Raw genomic sequence first — 19872 nt, forward strand, 5'->3', positions numbered from 1 at the left:
ACACATGGACGTAGTGAGGGAGGACATGAGAGTGGCTGGTGTTGGGGAGGACGATGCAAAGGACAGGGTGAAGTGGAGAACGTTGATTTGCTGTGGCGACCCCTCAGGGGACAAGAAGAAAGTACAGCAGTAGTAACTCAAATTTCTCGGCAATTTTTATGGTGAGATAAAAAAAGAGATTAAATTAATTACAGATCATAATTAATTGAATCTCATGTTTTAATCTTTTGACATATATATATATATTTAAATACACACATACACACACACCTACACATATGTATTAATATACATAAATCAATTGTTTTTGGACTCCACCCAATAGGGGGCGATGTCGCGCTGAGGTTAGGTCAACGAAGTCTCGTGTCGTCGCTTCTTGTATCGCGATATTTGCGCCGACATTTCATACCGTGGCGAGCTGCGAGGCGAGGAGCGGAGAACAGACCCGAGTTTAAAGCTCATTGTTTGTTGACAGATTTCTTGGTAAGAGACGAGCAGCGGCAGTCCGCTCAGGGTTACACTCACACCGGGGGTCACGGGTGCGAGGAGCCGCTTAGAGCGCGCATCCGGCTGAACACACACAAAGAAGAAGTAGGCGGCTAGCGGAGCCTTTCTGCGCAGGTAGCTAAGCTAAGGCGCGACGTTAACCCATTCTGCGGTTAGCTTGTGACGCATCGCTGACTCGAGCGTGTTGTTGAGCCTTAATGGTGTTGCTTGTTCATTAAAATGACTAAAATGTTCGTTCAGGCGTTTTTAAAATGGCGTCTGGTACGTAGTAGCTAGTAGCTATAATTGTAGCATAGCCAGCTTGTGTAAGAAGAATATTTCATCAGTTTCGCTTGTTCTCTAAACACTGGCCTCTCTTAAAAACATTAGCCTTCGTGTGTATTATTTCACATCAACATTTCCAAACCCTGGAATAAAATAAAATAAAATTCCCATCGGGCCAATTGTCAATGCCGGAAACATTGGCCTGGATCCACACCAGCTTTATTTAACCAGGTGTAAATAAAGGCTAGCGGCGTGATGCAGATTGTATATTATTCTAAAAGAAATCTGTGATTTTCATTTAATCGTGTGTTTGTGATTGCTTTTATTTATGTCGCCGTTCGGCTGGTAGAAAGGCCCAGTATTTATATCAGCGATGCCTCGTGGTGTGAATCTGAGGAAAAGGATCATATTTGCTCGAATACTTTCTCGGGAGTTTCATGGTTGCACTTGTGCTGTGAGGTGTCGGTCCGTAATTGTTCCGAGGTTCAGAGAGCTGTAGGCATGGCTGCCTCTCGCCCCACCCTGGCTGCTGAGGTTCGAGCTCCTGGTTCTTCATTCCTGGTTCCGTCTCTGCAGCTGAGTGCTGATGGCAGTGCACTCATGAGAGCTCCATTGTTCCTGTTTGTTTTGGGCTTTCTTGCACCAGAAGCTGTATTCTAGCCTTACACTGAAGAGCCAAGGTGCTTTCTGGTCCACACTGAATTTGCTTTGTTGAAATGTTCTGGCTTTTATTTCCTGTCTGATTTGAGCTTTTGTTTTGTGATTTCTCTGTGAGTGCCTTCTGTAGTTGAACCTTTTCACCTCTTTTGCATCGTTATTAAATCCTATTGCTGCGGTGCATTTTTGACGAGGACTAACACCAACAAGAGCCATTTATGACCGGCTTTTAAATCCATTAATAGTTCGTCTTTGGATGTCGTTTGTTCGTGCTCAGATTGGCTCTAATGCTTTCAGGCATGACGTAGAAAGACGTGGCGCTTTAAGGACATGCCCCCTGCTGGGCCGGCATGTGGAGGCTGACGGGTCTGGACCAGGTTACTTTGAACATAGAGCGTGTGGCGTGTTTCTCAGGATTCGTCTGTGAAGGTGAAGATGGTGGAAGCAGCACACTTTGCTCTAACTGCTGCTGTAGGACACGTTCTTGCCATTATTGGATGGAAAACTTGTTGCTGTGTTTCTTTGTTGCTTTGTCTTCTGACCAGCTGCTGTTTTTTTGTGCTATGCGGACAGCTGGTTCTTGATGTTTCTCTGCTTGTCATGATACTGATGTTGTTCTGGTTGATATACTTTCATGTTGTTTGTTAATATTATGCTAATGTTGCTCTTGATAAAATGTTATGTACCTGCTATTGACCTGAGAAGTTGCTAACTTTGCTTTTATTGTTCTGGTTGATGACTTACTGCTGATGCTCAACAATGATATTGTTTTGTTGTTAATGCAAATATTATTTTTGCAATCGTTGACGATTTGAATTTGGTGGCAATCTGTTGTTGCTGGCCTCCTGGTTGGTTCTGGTTCTGGTTGCTGGATTGATCCTTGGTTGTTGCATGGTGTTTGTAGAATGTTGGTTGTAGGTTGGCATAACAGTTGACTTCAGTTTTTAATTTAGTGCCAGCTTTTTGCGACGTAGCCTTTAGTTCTGGATATGTGTCTTGTCAAAAAGAAAAGTTTCTGTTTTTGTATTCTGAGATGTTTTCCTGCTGCTGGTTTCAAATCTCTAATGGCTTTAAAATATACTTCCAGTGGGGCAGTTGATGGAAAATGACCAAAAACGGACATTTATAAGCGTTGGCACCTAATGTATTTGTTTACATAGGTGCAGGTGGTTGAGTGGGTCGTTCTATGATCGAGAGGTTGGCTGTTCGATTCCCGGCTCCGGCACATGTGTACACTGTTGTTGTGTCCTTGGGCAAGACACACCTGTGTGAATGTAGTGAGCGAGTGAATGTTGGTGGTGGTCAAATTGGCAGCCTCGCTCCTGTCAGACTGCCCCAGGGCAGCTGTGGCTGTAGCTCCACCTCCACCAAGTGTGGAGGGAATTAATAATGCACAATGTGAAGCGTCTTTGGTGCCCAGAAAAGTGCTGAATAAAATCAAGCATTATTATTATTAATTACAGCACAGTCAAGAATTTTCAATGTCAACTGTTCGAAAACTAAAAACTGCTGATTATTTGAAAGTACTTGATCAAAAGCAGAACATCAAACTAAAACAATTGTACGATTTCATAAATTAAATATCCATTCTAAAAATATAATTTTCTTTCTGTTTTTCTTTTGAACTTTTCTTTTTGCAGAGACAGGCTCCTGTATAGATTAGAGGCAATTACGGATGCATGGAGCGCATCTTCTCGGAAGTTATACAACGGGGTTAATCTTCATTTAGTACCATTAAATATAGATCTAATTATCTGAGCTTGGTCTAGAGTACAAAGATAGACTTCTAAAAAAAGGGAGACCTTATTGAGAAGGGTTGCAAGGCTTGCCAGTTTCAAGGTATGCCATGGTACCGGTTGAATAAAAAAGATGAACAGAAAGTCTGTGCTGCTTCTGGACTACCTGTGAGACATGCATTGGGAGATTGTGACACAAATGAAGCAGAGAAAATGTTGCGCTGATCTCACCGGTCATGCCTGTCCAAGAATGAAGAACGCTGGCCATAAACATCGATATCCTGGTAGCTTGTGGATTTAAAAAGAATCTCATCCTTGACTGCGGGGCTTTGTCACACCACCATGTTGACTTCACAGTTGTAGTTGTCAGGTGTCCAGTGTTCCCTCAGTCTGGCATTTTATCTGTTGCTTGAAGCATTGTTTTGGTAGTTGTGCAAGTATTATCTTCTTCTCTTTGGGAATGACTGGAAAAGCCTGATGAGCCCTTTCGTTGTCGTCATTGCCAGTGATTGGTAGTGCGCGGGTCTCTGAGCGTGGTGTCTCTTGTCATATTGGACGGGGAACTTCATATAAATGTTAATGGGCTGTAAAACGGAAGGGATACAGCGAATATTGTGAGCAGGGGGTTGGGCATTTGGGCAACGGAGGCAACAGTCTGAGCAGGGATTTCCAGACTTCCCTCACCCCAGACACCTCCTCCAGCTCTTCCGGGGGAATTCCCAGGCGTTCCCAGGCCAGACGTTTTGTTTCTTAATCCCTTTTCCTCAAAGAGTAGATGTACCTCTTTCTGATGTAATTCATTAATTTGGAAATTTGGACTTTTTAATCAACCGTTCAAGTACAACATGGTATGAAACTGGTATTTACAGTAACCCCTTGACATACGAGTATAAATCGTTCCTGGACCGAGCTCGTAATCACTCCTATGTCAAATCAAATTTTCCCGTAATGACTGAAACCAATTTAATCCATTCCAAGCGTCTAAAAACACTCAAACCAATGCTAATAACGGGGAAAAACGTTTTTATATACCGTATTACTGTAATGTAAAATTCAAGACGGGTGATAGCGCTAACAGCGGCATGCAGCGCGCAGGGAGAGTTGGACGCTACGTAACACTTTATACAGTACTTGTACCTTACATGTACTCTTACTTAAACTTAGGCATAATAGTTCTGCCTTTGGAAGGCTTTGTGTTCTTGATAGCATCCTTCTGTTTGTCTAAGTATACATATCGTCGATGTACTCCACTCGTACTGGCGTGCCAAATCACGGACACCACGGTCACGTTGATGGGTAATTTCATGCTTCATCTCCATCGTCATCATTTTTTCTCCTTTCTCCCCGCCATCCTTACCATTCGCTTTCTTTGGACCCATCACTTATAAAGAATATCCACAGATGCAGCCAGAATGAGTGAACGATTGGAACGCTCGCAGTGCTCGGCCATTTAGCGTCAGCATCTGGAGGTTGCTTGTATCTCAAATTTATACTGTCATCTCAATGCAAAATATTGCTTGCAGGTTTCCTCGTATCTCAGAACACTCGTATGTCGACGTATTACTTTATACATTTTATGTTCAAAGGCAATAACACATCCAATCGGACTGTTGCTGCTTATCAGAAGAAAGACGTGCGGCACTTGGCCTTTTACTTTCTTTCTGTATTTGTACTGGTAGCTCTTCTGGCACACTGCTTGCAGAGAGAGTGAGCATGTTTTTTTTTTTTTTGGGGGGGGGGGGGGGGGGTTGCGAATCTAATATATGGGAAACACTGATTGCATCAGATACACATGATGTGAGAATGTAAGTAAGTAAAATGCAGAAAGCTGGTGACTTTTTCAGTTTAGATTTTTTTTAAGCAACCATGTTTTATCCCCAAAGCTACTCCAAATACCTCTGGCTTCAAATTCCAGGATCCAAAAGTGAGGTTAAATAGTATTCTGTGAGCTATTCTGAGGAAACAGAATTTAAATTCTTGGCTAAGGCTTTACTGGCCTTTGAAGTGAGATCTGAGTTTCCTGAAACCTTTGGTAACCACTGGTAATCCTCTACCTCGTCTTCATCTGACAGTAGTATTGCTTTCTCCCCAGGTTATAGAGCTGTTGTTTAGCAGTCAGTATGGCGGTAGTCATCAGGCTGCAGGGTCTGCCCATAGTGGCTGGCACCATGGACATCAGGCACTTCTTCTCTGGTCTCACCATCCCTGACGGGGGAGTGCACATCGTTGGGGGTGAACATGGCGAGGCCTTCATCGTCTTTGCCACTGACGAAGATGCTCGGATGGGGATGATGCGCACAGGTGGGTCCATTAAGGGCTCCAAAGTGTCACTGTTGCTTAGCAGCAAGACAGAAATGCAGAACATGATTGAACTTAGTCGCCGCAGATTTGAGGCTGGGGCAGGCACTGGGGAGACAGCAGCAGCTACAGCAGGAAATGCTAACAGACAAGTGGCCACCTCCATACCCGCAGTGCAACCTGGGACAGGGGGGAGGCTCAGTAGCCATGGAAACCAGGGTTTCAATATCAACCAAGTCTCGGTGACTGCAGCAAGGTCATCTCAGGAGCCGGCAAGCAACAAAACAGTGACCAGCATCTTGCCAAGCTTCCCCAATAGCTACAGCTCTGCCCCCACTATCAGCACGGCTCTGGTAGGACTTGGTACAGGACCCCCACCCATCCCTCCACTTCCAACCATGCCCTCAATGCCTCCCATGCCCACGTTGCCTATCATTCCAGTTCCTCCCCCAGTGTCCTCCCTCCCCCCTGTCCCGACAGTTTCCCCACTATGCCAAGGCCCTCCAGTGCCTCCAATGTCACACCTCCCCCACATATCCTCTCTGCCTCCTTTCAACCCATCCCTACCTCCTCCAGCAGGACTGGGCTCTGGCCTCCCTCTTGGAACCCCCGGCCCCATGCTATTCAATCCTCTCTCCCCTTTGGCCTCTTTCGGCCTCCAGGCCCATATGAAGGCAGCTGTTGTGGCCAGTGGAGCAGGAGTGCTCAACCCTGATGAGATGCTTGTCCTCTTACAGAACCTCCCATTCTCCTGCACAGAGGTGGACATTAGGAGTTTCTTTCGAGGTCTTGGGGTCGATGGAGTTCGCCTGCTTAGGGATGGACAGGGCCGACCTACTGGCAGGGCTATGGTTAAGTTCTTTTCACCCCAAGAAAGTTTTGAAGCAGTGAAGCGGGGAGGGGGGATGATGGGCCAACGGTTCATTGAGATCAACCCAGGTACTGAACGACAATGGAACAGCATCAATGACAGTGGGACAGGCCTGGCTACTCACATTAGTAACAAGTTACACAATGAGTCACAGGACCAGCTGCACCGCCGTGGTATTACTGGGGTAGGAGGCAGGGATCAGCGAGGAAGGTCACGGTCTCCCCACCGGCAAGAATTCTGTGTCTACCTTAAGGGCCTCCCTTACGAGGCAGACAAGAAACAGATAAAGGAATTCTTTAACAACTTGGCTGTCATAGATGACAGCATTTACATAGCATATGGGCCCAATGGGCGAGCCACAGGGGAGGGCTTCCTTGAGTTCAAAACAGAACAGGATCATAAGACTGCTCTGGGTGCGCACATGCAGTACATGGGTACCCGCTTCATTCAAGTCCACCCAATCAGCCATAAGGGAATGCTTGAAAAGATTGACACCATCCGAAAACGTGACACTGTACATGGTGAAGGCAAGCACCAGGATGGCTTGAAAGCTCCCAGGAACTGTGCTCACATCAGTAATATCCCTTACAATATCTCCAAAAAGGATGTCCGCGCCTTCCTGGAAGGTGTGGGAATGTATGAGGATACCCTGAAAGTTCTGACAGATAGTAATGGCAATGGTTTAGGCCAAGCTGTTTTCCAGTTACGAACTGAGGAAGATGGGCGCAAAGCCGAAAGACTCCATCGACAAAAACTCAATGGTCGTGACGCCTTTGTACACCTTGTAACTTTTGAGCAGTTGAAGGAAATTGAGAGAAATCCTCCACCCCAGAACAAGAGAGGGCAACGCAGTCAGAACCAGAATCAGGTGAGCCAAACTCAGAATCAGCACCTACCAGTCCAGCCCAGTTCCCAGCAATCCCAGATCAATCCATTTGCTGGAATTAGTGGTGATGAATTCAGCTTTCTCAGAAATACTATGGGAAACCTTAGCGCCCCTTTTGTGAATCCATTTTCAACTCCAGGAAATGGCCTGGCAGGACCTCCTCCGCTCCCCCCTCTCACAGCAGGACTGGGAGATGTGAATATGAGTGTGGCTCCTCCAATTATTGCTGGACTTCCTGGAGCACCAATTTTGGAGCCACCTGGCTTTCGACCTGCACCTGCCGGAGTCGGTCCATTCAGCCAGGATGGACTTAGAGGGTTGGCGCTCTTTGAAAATGCCAACAGGAAGGGAGCTGGAGGAGGACCAACCCGAGGGGGAGGGGCTAACAACGGCAACAGCAACCAAGGACGTGCAGGTGGTGGGGCTACTGGTGGACAGCAGGTCTTCACAGCAGGAGCTGATGTTCTCCGTAACCAGCCGGTTCCCGGAGGACCTGTCAATCCCAACAGTCAGCACGGTGTTGCTGGTCCAACGATTGTAAGGCTTCAGAATATGCCATTCACTGTAACTGTGGATGAGATTATGGACTTCTTTTATGGCTACCAAGTGGTGCCAGGCTCAGTTTGTCTGCAGTTCAGTGAGAAAGGCCTGCCAACTGGTGAAGCTATGGTGGCCTTCCAGAACCCTGAGGAAGCAACTGCTGCGGTTATGGACCTTAACGACCGACCAATTGGAGCGCGTAAAGTCAAAATAAGCCTGGCTTAAAGCCTCATTCAAAACGGACAAACTCCGCATTAAGGAAACCTTTCACCTACATGGAACAACCGTTTGCTGAAACACAGCCGTATCTCAGAGGTAGCATCAGTTCGGTTCATGCTTTGTCCTCCACACTGGCTGTCGTTTTGACTTTGTCATTAATGGCAGGTAGCCATCCGGTTTCTGTCGATGGGAAAACTGCTCTTTTCTGCATTTTCACTGATTCTGTGATACTGAGGTCTATAATGTTGGCCGGTTTATGGTTGTTTCTCACCCTGTTTCCAATGCAACCTTTTAGTTGTCCTGGTATCACCATGACGATAAGGAAGCTGACAAAAAGACTTGCTGTGCTGCGGCGGTTTAAAATGTCTATACTCCATCGCTGTGGTATAATGATGGAAAGCACTGCTGTCATGATAATATGTTAATGCTTGATTGCTGTGGTGAAATGTTGAAATGCCTCATGTTAAAGTAGTAAAAATGATACTGACATGCTCTCTTGCTGTTCTAAAAGGGTGACGATATGTTGCTATGGTAACGTGTTCGTGTTTGTGTTGATGTAGTGCTCCGCTGAGGATGTGGGATGGACAGACGACTGACTCGTGTTTCATTGTAAATAATGACTGCGCTGCTGATTCCTTCCTCTCTGCCACATGTGTTTCTAATGTTGCCGTGTTTCTGATCAGTTCCACCCTTTCGTCAGCGCATTATCGGTGTTTGGATTGTCGAGTGCTGGGAGTATGCGGCTTATTTTAGTTTGGTAGGTTTTTTGTTTTGCTTGTATGCATGTTTAAACATTTTAATTTGGATAAAGCTAACTTTTGTTACTGTTGTATGTGAACAAACTTGTATAATCTTATAACCATACACTAGTCTCCTTTGCTTGAGTCAATAAAAGGACATTCTTGATGCACACCTGCTGACCTGCATCAGCTTTTTCTGACTGTTTGACCTTCACTGCTTGATGATGGAAACCTTTTGATCGAGGGGTTCATTTCGGTAATTAAATCAAATTTACTTTTCTAAATGTTGAATGGAAGACAGTGTTATTTGAAATCCATATCACCTTCAGTTTGACTTCGTCACAAGGTACTTATAAAGTGATTAAACTTTGTTCCAATAATGGTTCCAGTTCCTGTCTGGTGTAATAATTATTTCTGAGACATGGACAGAGAAGAATCCAAATTAATCCTTCATGGATGCCAAGTAATGAGGCACAGTATTTCTTTGTTTTTAACTTCATGTCTTTTTATAGTTTGGCTGTTGTCTCCTGTAAAATGACTGTCCATGGGAAAGCTGCAACTATTGGTTTGAGCTCATTTGTTTGTGGTAGTATGCTACTTGCCCTGTGTAGCACCCAGTTTTGTTGTGGCTAATGCTATTGCCGCCTCCAGAAATGTGCCTCGGATAGAGTAATGCAAAAAGATCAAAGCTTCTGCATCGAAATGGAAAATGTTTAACATGATTTATCCACCGATGACACATTTTAGCATTAAATTATAGAAAATAAACTAAAAAATAAAATAAGGCTGGGAACAGATGGATGGAGTGTTTGTGTGTGAAAGCCATTACATTAAAGAATAGCATTACAGGGAAAAGGTAAAATGGATGAGGTTAGATTCTAAAAATGTAATTTAATTATATAATTTTGGCCAAGTTTGGTGGGTGGGATTAACAAGCCCAAAGGGCCTTACATGGCCCCCGGGCAGTAGTTTGCCCTTTCCTGTTATAGGCCTAATGGCTAGTGCAGACAATGAGCACACCAGATTATTGATTACTTGCAGTCTATCGTTTAATAAAAATTTCCACTCAGTGTCAAACTCAAAGACAAAGTTCCATCATTGCAACATGAATGCATTCTAACGACATGCACTTATGTCCTTCCTGTCTCCACCACTGGATGTCTTCTAAAAAATACAATCTTCAGCATGAGGCAGTGTGGTGGCGCAGTGGGTAGCACCGTTGCCTCACAGCAACAATGTCCAGGTTTGATTCCTTTCTGTGCGGTTCTCTGACTTCCTCCCAACTCCAAAAACATGTAACCTCGGTGAGCTGATCAGTCCGACGTGGTCCGCTGTCTGTTTCCTTTGTGTGGCTCAGTGACGAGCTGGCGTCTCGTCTAGGGTGGACCCCGCCTCCTGCCAGTAGCCAGCTGGGATAGCTTCAAGCGTAACCCATTACCTGCATGTCGGATAAGTGGCTAAAGACAATAATGATCGTCTCATCTTCAAGAAGATGGATGAATAAAGACTTTATCATTCCACACTCACAAACGACCTCCCAGCTGCTGAGAGGAGACGGTTGAACGCAAATTCAGAATTTCACTTCATTTCACTTTTGCTTATCGTCCCTAAAATAAATAAAGGCTCGATCTCCTGTCCACACGAGGAATCAGTTACAGGAGAACCTCGGTTCACGAATCTAATCAGTTCATTCTAATTTAAGTTAAAACTTTATTGGTCTCTGCATGGTTAATATATAAAAAATAACAATAACCTTAATTATAGAAAAGCACAGTACAGTTATACATCAATACTAAGATAAAACAATAACTGTACACTTGACTTTGGCTGAAAGTGTGGTGCAGATTGGGGAGGAGGAGGAAGACTACTCCAAATACATTCCGGCTCTTTAACCACGCTACAAGTAGCAATTTTAACTTTGTTTGAAGCAATGATGAGGGTAGATTTAGCAAAAAAAGCAAAAAGGGCTGCACGGCGTTCCCACACAGCAAGAAGGTTCCGGGGACAGTGTGCGGGTGGTTTTCTGTCTGACTCCGGTGTGCTGGCGACATATTCGGGGTGCACCCAGCCTCTCAACCGTAGTCAGCTGGGATGGGGTCCAGCAACACCTGTGACCTGCGAAGTACAAGAAACACACGTTTCAGAGAAGAGGGCACAACGAGCGGTGCGAACAACGTTGCCTACAAACGGAACCCCTGACAAGTGCGGTGGCGCAAAGTGTGGGAGTTGGTGCACTGAAGATTGTTGTTGTGTTGAAGCGATTTGTGAGTGAAACGAGGAGCTGGCGAGCCGAGGTTCCACTCTATTGAAGCTGAAGTCAGCAGTGGAAGTGGTTTGTCTGGAATGGTTATTCACCTAACAGGTCTACTGAGTAATGTTCAGCCTGTTGTACCTGCTGTGTGTCTCGGAAATGAATGGACGTGTACGGTGAAACGCTGTTTCGGCAAATGTCTGCCACAATGACTGTCTTTATTTGCTGGAATGAAAGAAACGCCTGATTCCAGTCTTGGTTCCTGCTGAGCATGTTGGTCTGTATGGGTCTGTGATTGTAGAACGACTGACGACGAGCGGTCAGTCGCCTGCCGACAGGCCCGCCTCCGGCAGATCAGTAGAGGGACAAAGGCGGGACATGCAGGTGAGTGAAAGACACAATAATCATAAGTTTAGTACATGAGACATGACAGATACTGCACCAACCGCTGCACCATCAGCAGCAATGTTTGGATGATGATTGGTGCATGGATTCTGCAGATGGTACAGGACCGAGTGATTCTATCCAGTCTATAAAGGGGTTTAGGTCCAGAGTGATTCTATCCAGTCTATAGAGGGGTTTAGGTCCAGAGTGATTCTATCCAGTCTATAGAGGGGTTTAGGTCCAGAGTGATTCTATCCAGTCTATAGTGGGGTTTAGGTCCAGAGTGATTCTATCCAGACTATAGTGGGGTTTAGGTCCAGAGTGATTCTATCCAGACTATAGTGGGGTTTAGGTCCAGAGTGATTCTATCCAGACTATAGTGGGGTTTAGGTCCAGAGAGATTCTATCCAGACTATAGTGGGGTTTAGGTCCAGAGTGATTCTATCCAGTCTATAGTGGGGTTTAGGTCCAGAGTGATTCTATCCAGTCTATAGAGGGGTTTAGGTCCAGAGTGATTCTATCCAGTCTATAGAGGGGTTTAGGTCCAGAGAGATTCTATCCAGACTATAGTGGGGTTTAGGTCCAGAGTGATTCTATCCAGTCTATAGTGGGGTTTAGGTCCAGAGTGATTCTATCCAGTCTACAGTGGGGTTTTGGTCCAGAGTGATTCTATCCAGTCTGTAGTGGGGTTTAGGTCCAGAGTGATTCTATCCAGTCTATAGTGGGGTTTAGGTCCAGAGTGATTCTATCCAATCTACAGTGGGGTTTTGGTCCAGAGTGATTCTATCCAGTCTATAGTGGGGTTTAGGTCCAGAGTGATTCTATCCAGTCTATAGTGGGGTTTAGGTCCAGAGTGATTCTATCCAGTCTATAGTGGGGTTTAGGTCCAGAGTGATTCTATCCAGACTATAGTGGGGTTTAGGTCCAGAGTGATTCTATCCAGTCTATTGTGGGGTTTAGGTCCAGAGTGATTCTATCCAGTCTATAGTGGGGTTTAGGTCCAGAGTGATTCTATCCAGTCTATTGTGGGGTTTAGGTCCAGAGTGATTCTATCCAGTCTATTGTGGGGTTTAGGTCCAGAGAGATTCTATCCAGTCTATAGTGGGGTTTAGGTCCAGAGAGATTCTATCCAGTCTATAGTGGGGTTTAGGTCCAGAGAGATTCTATCCAGTCTATAGTGGCGTTTAGGTCCAGAGTGATTCTATCCAGTCTGTAGTGGGGTTTAGGTCCAGAGTGATTCTATCCAGTCTATAGTGGGGTTTAGGTCCAGAGAGATTCTATCCAATCTATTGTGGGGTTTAGGTCCAGAGAGGTTCTATCCAGTCTATTGTGGGGTTTAGGTCCAGAGTGATTCTATCCAGTCTATTGTGGGGTTTAGGTCCAGAGTGATTCTATCCAGTCTATTGTGGGGTTTAGGTCCAGAGAGATTCTATCCAGTCTATAGTGGGGTTTAGGTCCAGAGTGATTCTATCCAGTCTATTGTGGGGTTTAGGTCCAGAGAGATTCTATCCAGTCTATAGTGGGGTTTAGGTCCAGAGAGATTCTATCCAGTCTATAGTGGGGTTTAGGTCCAGAGTGATTCTATCCAGTCTATTGTGGGGTTTAGGTCCAGAGAGATTCTATCCAGTCTATAGTGGGGTTTAGGTCCAGAGTGATTCTATCCAGTCTATAGTGGGGTTTAGGTCCAGAGAGATTCTATCCAGTCTGTAGTGGGGTTTAGGTCCAGAGTGATTCTATCCAGTCTGTAGTGGGGTTTAGGTCCAGAGAGATTCTATCCAGTCTGTAGTGGGGTTTAGGTCCAGAGAGATTCTATCCAGTCTGTAGTGGGGTTTAGGTCCAGAAACAGTGATCGATGCAGTTGATGGTGTTAAAAGCCATTTATGTAACCTAATTGGAAGCAGTATGTGTTATAGCCTAGTTTTAGTTTTGTTTCCAAGCAAATGTTATAAAATAAGTTGTTTGAATTCTGTTCATTCTAGATTCCGGGCCGAGCCTGAGCCCATACCTGTAGTCTGTGTAATGAAATTCAACTCTCAACTCGGGACTGTTGCTTCCTTTGGAAACGTTCTGCAGTAAATGCAGGATAAATGAAATGTACCTTTTTTGTGTATTCCCCCCCCATTTGCGGTTCACATTGTTCCTCTATCTGATTCTATCCAGTACCCAGATCGTCATTGGAGCTGCAGACATGTTTGAATGCAGCGTGGTTTGTTGATCAGATGGTGTGTAAGTCGCATGGTAGATGGTTGGATGAGACACAAAATCTGGTTCCGCGTATTACCCCCACCCCCTCCTCTTTTTAAATATGCACTTTATTTTTTCTGTTCTGGTCTGCCTGTTCTCTGCCCTGCGATGAACTGGCGACTTGTCCAGGGTGTATCCTGCCTCTCGCCCATTGGCTGCTGGGATAGGCTCCAGTGCGACCCGGTTACTGATAAAAGCGGTCAGGAGGATTTCCTTTGTTGTGGCTCTACTTTAAAGGATGAGTAAAATGAGTTGGAACTTTTCTCCGTGAGGTACTGGTCGTACTCTTTCTGTGTACTCCCGACTAGTCTCTGTTCATTTCTGTTGTGAGGTCGTTGCTTGTCCTTGACTAAACGCCCGACTCTGACTATGAGGGAATCCCAGCCGTGTCACATGTCATGACTTGCTATCCAGCTAGCGAACTCTATGGATGTATTTGTTAAAGATCATCCCGGAAGTGAAGACCCTGCTGCTGGATCTAAACTGATCAAGCTTCTTCGTGAAGCTGCTTTTATTGGGTTATTGATCTATTGGTCAGAATCCTCCTCGTTCACTACATAAACTACAATCAAACAGTAGCCTATCAGTTTGTTTTGAAGGCCCAAAAATAATAATTGTAAAATAAAACACAATGTTTAACTGAGTATTGTATCAGACTTGTGCTGGAGAGATGAAATTCAGAAATAAAGAACTGTACGGGCTGAAAGGCCTTTGAGCCCGTTTTATAAATTTTGGGGTTCTTTTACAACTACAGCCAATTTCAAGTGGAATTTTGACCTTTCCTTGTTTCAAAATTTATCCTTACATTTTCATTTATATTTTGTGTATTTGTGGTTAAACGTGCTTCAAACTGAAAGATTACTACCAGTCTTGCTTTCATTGTGAAAGATCTTTGAAAATCTGCTGGTGTCATTCGTACGCTCATAACGTACGTCATTGGTCAGCAAAGCCCAGAGGGCGTGACTGGCAGTCGCCTCGTCCAATGAGAACGTGTCCCAGTAGGTTCCCCCTGCCTGAGTGCCGCTCCCTGCGAGCTCAGAGTTGAAGCAGCTTCTTCGGCACGGACGTCTGATTTGTGTCCCAGCTGAGTTGTGAGTTAAACTCCGGCTTTGGTGATTGTTGTTGGTAATAACTATGTAATAGCGATCGGGTAACAGTTAGTGCTGCTCGTGTGTGAGTTACGGTAACCGTTACTGAAAGGAGTCACTTCGTATCCGCCTTCCTGTTTGTTCAGCTGCTGTTGTGTTACTGTGCTGAAGTGAAGCTACAGCTGGTGTTGTGTTACTGCGCTGAAGTGAAGCTACAGCTGGTGTTGTGTTGTTGCTGTGCTGAAGTGAAGCTACACCTGGTGTTGTGTTGTTGCTGTGCTGAAGTTAAGCTACACCTGCTGTTGTGTTGTTACTGTGCTGAAGTGAAGCTACACCTGGTGTTGTGTTGTTACTGTGCTGAAGTGAAGCTACACCTGCTGTTGTGTTGTTACTGTGCTGAAGTGAAGCTACACCTGCTGTTGTGTTGTTGCTGTGCTGAAGTGAAGCTACACCTGGTGTTGTGTTGTTGCTGTGCTGAAGTTAAGCTACACCTGCTGTTGTGTTGTTACTGTGCTGAAGTGAAGCTACTCCTGGTGTTGTGTTGTTACTGTGCTGAAGTGAAGCTACACCTGGTGTTGTGTTGTTGCTGTGCTGAAGTGAAGCTACACCTGGTGTTGTGTTGTTGCTGTGCTGAAGTGGAGTGAAGCTACACCTGGTGTTGTGTTGTTGCTGTGCTGAAGTGAAGCTACACCTGGTGTTGTGTTGTTGCTGTGCTGAAGTGGAGTGAAGCTACACCTGCTGTTGTGTTGTTACTGTGCTGAAGTGAGGCTACACCTGGTGTTGTGTTGTTGCTGTGCTGAAGTGAAGCTACACCTGCTGTTGTGTTGTTGCTGTGCTGAAGTGAAGTGAAGCTACACCTGGTGTTGTGTTGTTACTGTGCTGAAGTGAGGCTACAGCTGGTGTTGTGTTGTTACTGTGCTGAAGTGAGGCTACAGCTGGTGTTGTGTTGTTACTGTGCTGAAGTTAAGCTACACCTGCTGTTGTGTTGTTACTGTGCTGAAGTGAAGCTACACCTGGTGTTGTGTTGTTACTGTGCTGAAGTGAAGCTACACCTGGTGTTGTGTTGTTGCTGTGCTGAAGTGAAGCTACACCTGGTGTTGTGTTGTTACTGTGCTGAAGTGGAGTGAAGCTACACCTGGTGTTGTGTTGTTGCTGTGCTGAAGTGGAGTGAAGCTACACCTGGTGTTGTGTTGTTGCTGTGCTGAAGTGAAGCTACACCTGCTGTTGTGTTGTTGCTGTGCTGAAGTGAAGTGAAGCTACACCTGGTGTTGTGTTGTTACTGTGCTGAAGTGAGGCTACAGCTGGTGTTGTGTTGTTACTGTGCTGAAGTGAGGCTACAGCTGGTGTTGTGTTGTTACTGTGCTGAAGTTAAGCTACACCTGCTGTTGTGTTGTTACTGTGCTGAAGTGAAGCTACAGCTGCTGTTGTGTTGTTACTGTGCTGAAGTGAAGCTACACCTGGTGTTGTGTTGTTACTGTGCTGAAGTGAAGCTACACCTGGTGTTGTGTTGTTACTGTGCTGAAGTGAAGCTACACCTGGTGTTGTGTTGTTACTGTGCTGAAGTGAAGCTACACCTGGTGTTGTGTTGTTGCTGTGCTGAAGTGAAGCTACACCTGGTGTTGTGTTGTTACTGTGCTGAAGTGAAGCTACACCTGCTGTTGTGTTGTTACTGTGCTGAAGTGAAGCTACACCTGGTGTTGTGTTGTTACTGTGCTGAAGTGAAGCTACACCTGGTGTTGTGTTGTTACTGTGCTGAAGTGAAGCTACACCTGGTGTTGTGTTGTTACTGTGCTGAAGTGAAGCTACACCTGGTGTTGTGTTGTTGCTGTGCTGAAGTGAAGCTACACCTGGTGTTGTGTTGTTACTGTGCTGAAGTGAAGCTACACCTGCTGTTGTGTTGTTACTGTGCTGAAGTGAAGCTACACCTGCTGTTGTGTTGTTACTGTGCTGAAGTGAAGCTACACCTGGTGTTGTGTTGTTACTGTGCTGAAGTGAAGCTACACCTGGTGTTGTGTTGTTACTGTGCTGAAGTGAAGCTACACCTGGTGTTGTGTTGTTACTGTGCTGAAGTGAAGCTACACCTGGTGTTGTGTTGTTACTGTGCTGAAGTGAAGCTACACCTGGTGTTGTGTTGTTACTGTGCTGAAGTGAAGCTACACCTGGTGTTGTGTTGTTACTGTGCTGAAGTGAAGCTACACCTGCTGTTGTGTTGTTACTGTGCTGAAGTGAGGCTACAGCTGGTGTTGTGTTGTTACTGTGCTGAAGTGAAGCTACACCTGGTGTTGTGTTGTTACTGCGCTGAAGCGGCTGTTTGAGGTTCGATTCCGGCTTTCTGCAGTGAAGGTTCCTGCAATTAAACGGCTCCAAACCTGCCCCATAACCAGTATTTCATTCTCCGGTCAAAACCTCACCCTCTCATCTGCAGTTACCAACCTGCGTGATCCACAACTCAACTTTGGGGTTCACGTCAAATACTTGTGCAAGACTTCCTTTTCCCATCTCAAAACATTTTCCAAACTCCGCTCCACACTCTCGCTGCCAGACGCAGAGGAACTCGTGGGATCCCGAGCAAGACCACGCCTTTGTCTCCCCCAGACTGGACGACTGTAACGCTCTGCTCACCGGGATCCCTAGCGAGACCACGCCTTTGTCTCCCCCAGGCTGGACGACTGTAACGCTCTGCTCACCGGGATCCCTAGCGAGACCACGCCTTTGTCTCCCCCAGGCTGGACGACTGTAACGCTCTGCTCACTGGGATCCCTAGCGAGACCACGCCTTTGTCTCCCCCAGGCTGGACGACTGTAACGCTCTGCTCACCAGGATCCCTAGCGAGACCACGCCTTTGTCTCCCCCAGGCTGGACGACTGTAACGCTCTGCTCACTGGGATCCCTAGCGAGACCACGCCTTTGTCTCCCCCAGGCTGGACGACTGTAACGCTCTGCTCACTGGGATCCCTAGCGAGACCACGCCTTTTTCTCCCCCAGGCTGGACGACTGTAACGCTCTGCTCACTGGGATCCCTAGCGAGACCACGCCTTTGTCTCCCCCAGGCTGGACGACTGTAACGCTCTGCTCACTGGGATCCCTAGCGAGACCACGCCTTTTTCTCCCCCAGGCTGGACGACTGTAACGCTCTGCTCACTGGGATCCCTAGCGAGACCACGACTTTGTCTCCCCCAGGCTGGACGACTGTAACGCTCTGCTCACTGGGATCCCTAGCGAGACCACGCCTTTTTCTCCCCCAGGCTGGACGACTGTAACGCTCTGCTCACTGGGATCCCTAGCGAGACCACGCCTTTGTCTCCCCCAGGCTGGACGACTGTAACGCTCTGCTCACCGGGATCCCTAGCGAGACCACGCCTTTGTCTCTCCATTAGAGATCCTGGATTACGGATCACTTTGAAAATGTCGTTAACTTTGCAGTCAAGGAAAAATATAACTGTACGTTTACACTTTACGTCTGTCTTGCATTTGATAAATAAAAGTATATATATAAAAAATAAAAAAAACTTTGCAGTCAAGGGAGCTTCAAAGTTTGGTCCTCAATATCTCGGTTGATTATTGACCAATGTTTATGGAAGTTGATACAGTCATGAGGGGGGTGGGGGGGGTGGGGGGCAGAAACGGAGATAGTCATCACGACTCTCTCCGGATCAACCCCCCACCTACGTTGTACATATTATGTGTCTTTTTAATTTATTGTTATTTTGCATCTGTGGAGTAATCTTTTTATTTTATTTGTATTGTTAATTGTGGATGATTTATGTACGAAGGACTTTCAACGGAAACAAGACCGCAAGGGCTTTTAGAAATGCTCCTCTTAGACAGGAAGTTTGACTGTACTTGTACTGTAATACATTCTATCTAATAAATATATTCATCATCATCTCACCACTCCCATCACACCACAGGAACAAATATTACATTTTAACATTAAACCCGTTTATGGATTCAGGAATCAGTTAAAAATAAACATTAACTCTGATTCACGTTTACTTTTCACGTTGGTGTATAAAGATACCGCGAACAATGTAGAACCTTCTGGTGCTGATCCAGATCACCGTGTGGACGGTGTAGACCCAGTTAGGAGGGAGGAGGTTCATCTTTTCGATGCTGTAACAACTTCTAGCGTTCTCAGGGAACCTCGGTTTGATGTCTGGTGCACTCGCGTCGTTTTCTGAGCGCTGACCTATAAACGGAGAGGCTGCTGAATGAGAAGCGGCTGTCTGACGACTGATTCCTCTCCTCTGAGACCGGGTGTCAGCTGAACCCTTGTCTGTCTCTCTGGTCCCTCAGATGGTGGACTGTGTCTCTAAGGTGGAGCTGAGCGTCTCCTGCTCAGACCTGCTGGACAAAGATGTCGGCTCAAAGTCCGATCCTCTGTGCGTGCTGCTGCAGAGCTCAGGAGCGAAATGGACTGAGGTAACGCAGCCGATCCATAAAGGACACAATGATCTTTGCTGGTGCGTTCAAGCTAAGCCCCTCCCACTGTGTGTCCTTAGCTCGGTCGCACTGAGCGCTTGATGAATACCTCCAGCCCGTCTTTCAGTCAGCGGTTCAGATTGGATTACCACTTTGAGACGGTTCAGAATCTGAAACTGGGAATCTACGATATCGACAACGCCAGCAAAGACCTGGGGGATGATGACTACCTGGGAGGGGCGGAGCTAACACTGGGACAGGTATGCACTCCACACCGTATGTCATCATTTTGACCGGTATTGTGTTTGACGGACTCAATTATGACAAATTCAAGTAAAAATACCTTTATTGTCATTTATTGACAGTTTGGTAACTCCAGGCAACATAAAACGATTTAACACGGAATAAATGCAATATAAATAAAATAAATGTTCCCCTAGTGTAATAGCAGCAGCATTCAAGTGAGGCGCGACAGAAAATGGGTGCTGTGAGATTTCCTGAGCACAGCCCTGGTGTTGTTGGCCCAGCTCGGGGCCCTGTGGGGCTCCAGGGCTCAGAGACAGAGGAGGAGGGACATGTTTGCCCAGCCTCACGGATTGCGTTTGTGGAGTGAGAGAGTCCAGTTCCACAGAGCGGGGCTGAGACCCACTTTGGGGATCGGTGAAGAGCATGCTAGCTAGCATACAGCTGCAGCGTCGTCCGCTCCAAACGAGGCAGGAATCCTCCAGTGGAGTCAGTGAAACAGGCAGGAACAAAGAACGGACC

The 19872-nt window shown here is 46.1% G+C and overlaps 2 protein-coding genes across 2 annotated transcripts in view; both read left to right on the plus strand.

Annotated features, from left to right (window-relative positions):
- The first annotated feature begins 441 nt into the window (after positions 1–441).
- The window catches only part of cpne1 (copine I), a 27133-nt gene continuing 7702 nt past the window's right edge, over positions 442–19872 (plus strand). Inside the window, 3 exon segments of the mRNA XM_068742882.1 lie at positions 442–483; positions 18982–19107; positions 19188–19367. Of these exon segments, the coding sequence (XP_068598983.1) occupies positions 18982–19107; positions 19188–19367 (306 nt within the window). The 5' untranslated portion in view covers positions 442–483.
- rbm12 (RNA binding motif protein 12) lies at positions 5285–8147 on the plus strand. The gene has a single exon (XM_068742926.1). It carries the CDS (start codon positions 5285–5287, stop codon positions 7982–7984), a length of 2700 nt encoding a protein of 899 aa, XP_068599027.1. The 3' UTR covers positions 7985–8147.

The sequence above is a fragment of the Brachionichthys hirsutus genome, chromosome 8 (assembly GCF_040956055.1).
Source record: "Brachionichthys hirsutus isolate HB-005 chromosome 8, CSIRO-AGI_Bhir_v1, whole genome shotgun sequence".
Classification (NCBI taxonomy): Eukaryota; Metazoa; Chordata; class Actinopteri; order Lophiiformes; family Brachionichthyidae; genus Brachionichthys; species Brachionichthys hirsutus.

Excerpts from the sequence above, each read along its gene's own strand:
- rbm12 (XM_068742926.1), top strand. The coding sequence starts at position 5,285 with ATGGCGGTAGTCATCAGGCTGCAGGGTCTGCCCATAGTGGCTGGCACC.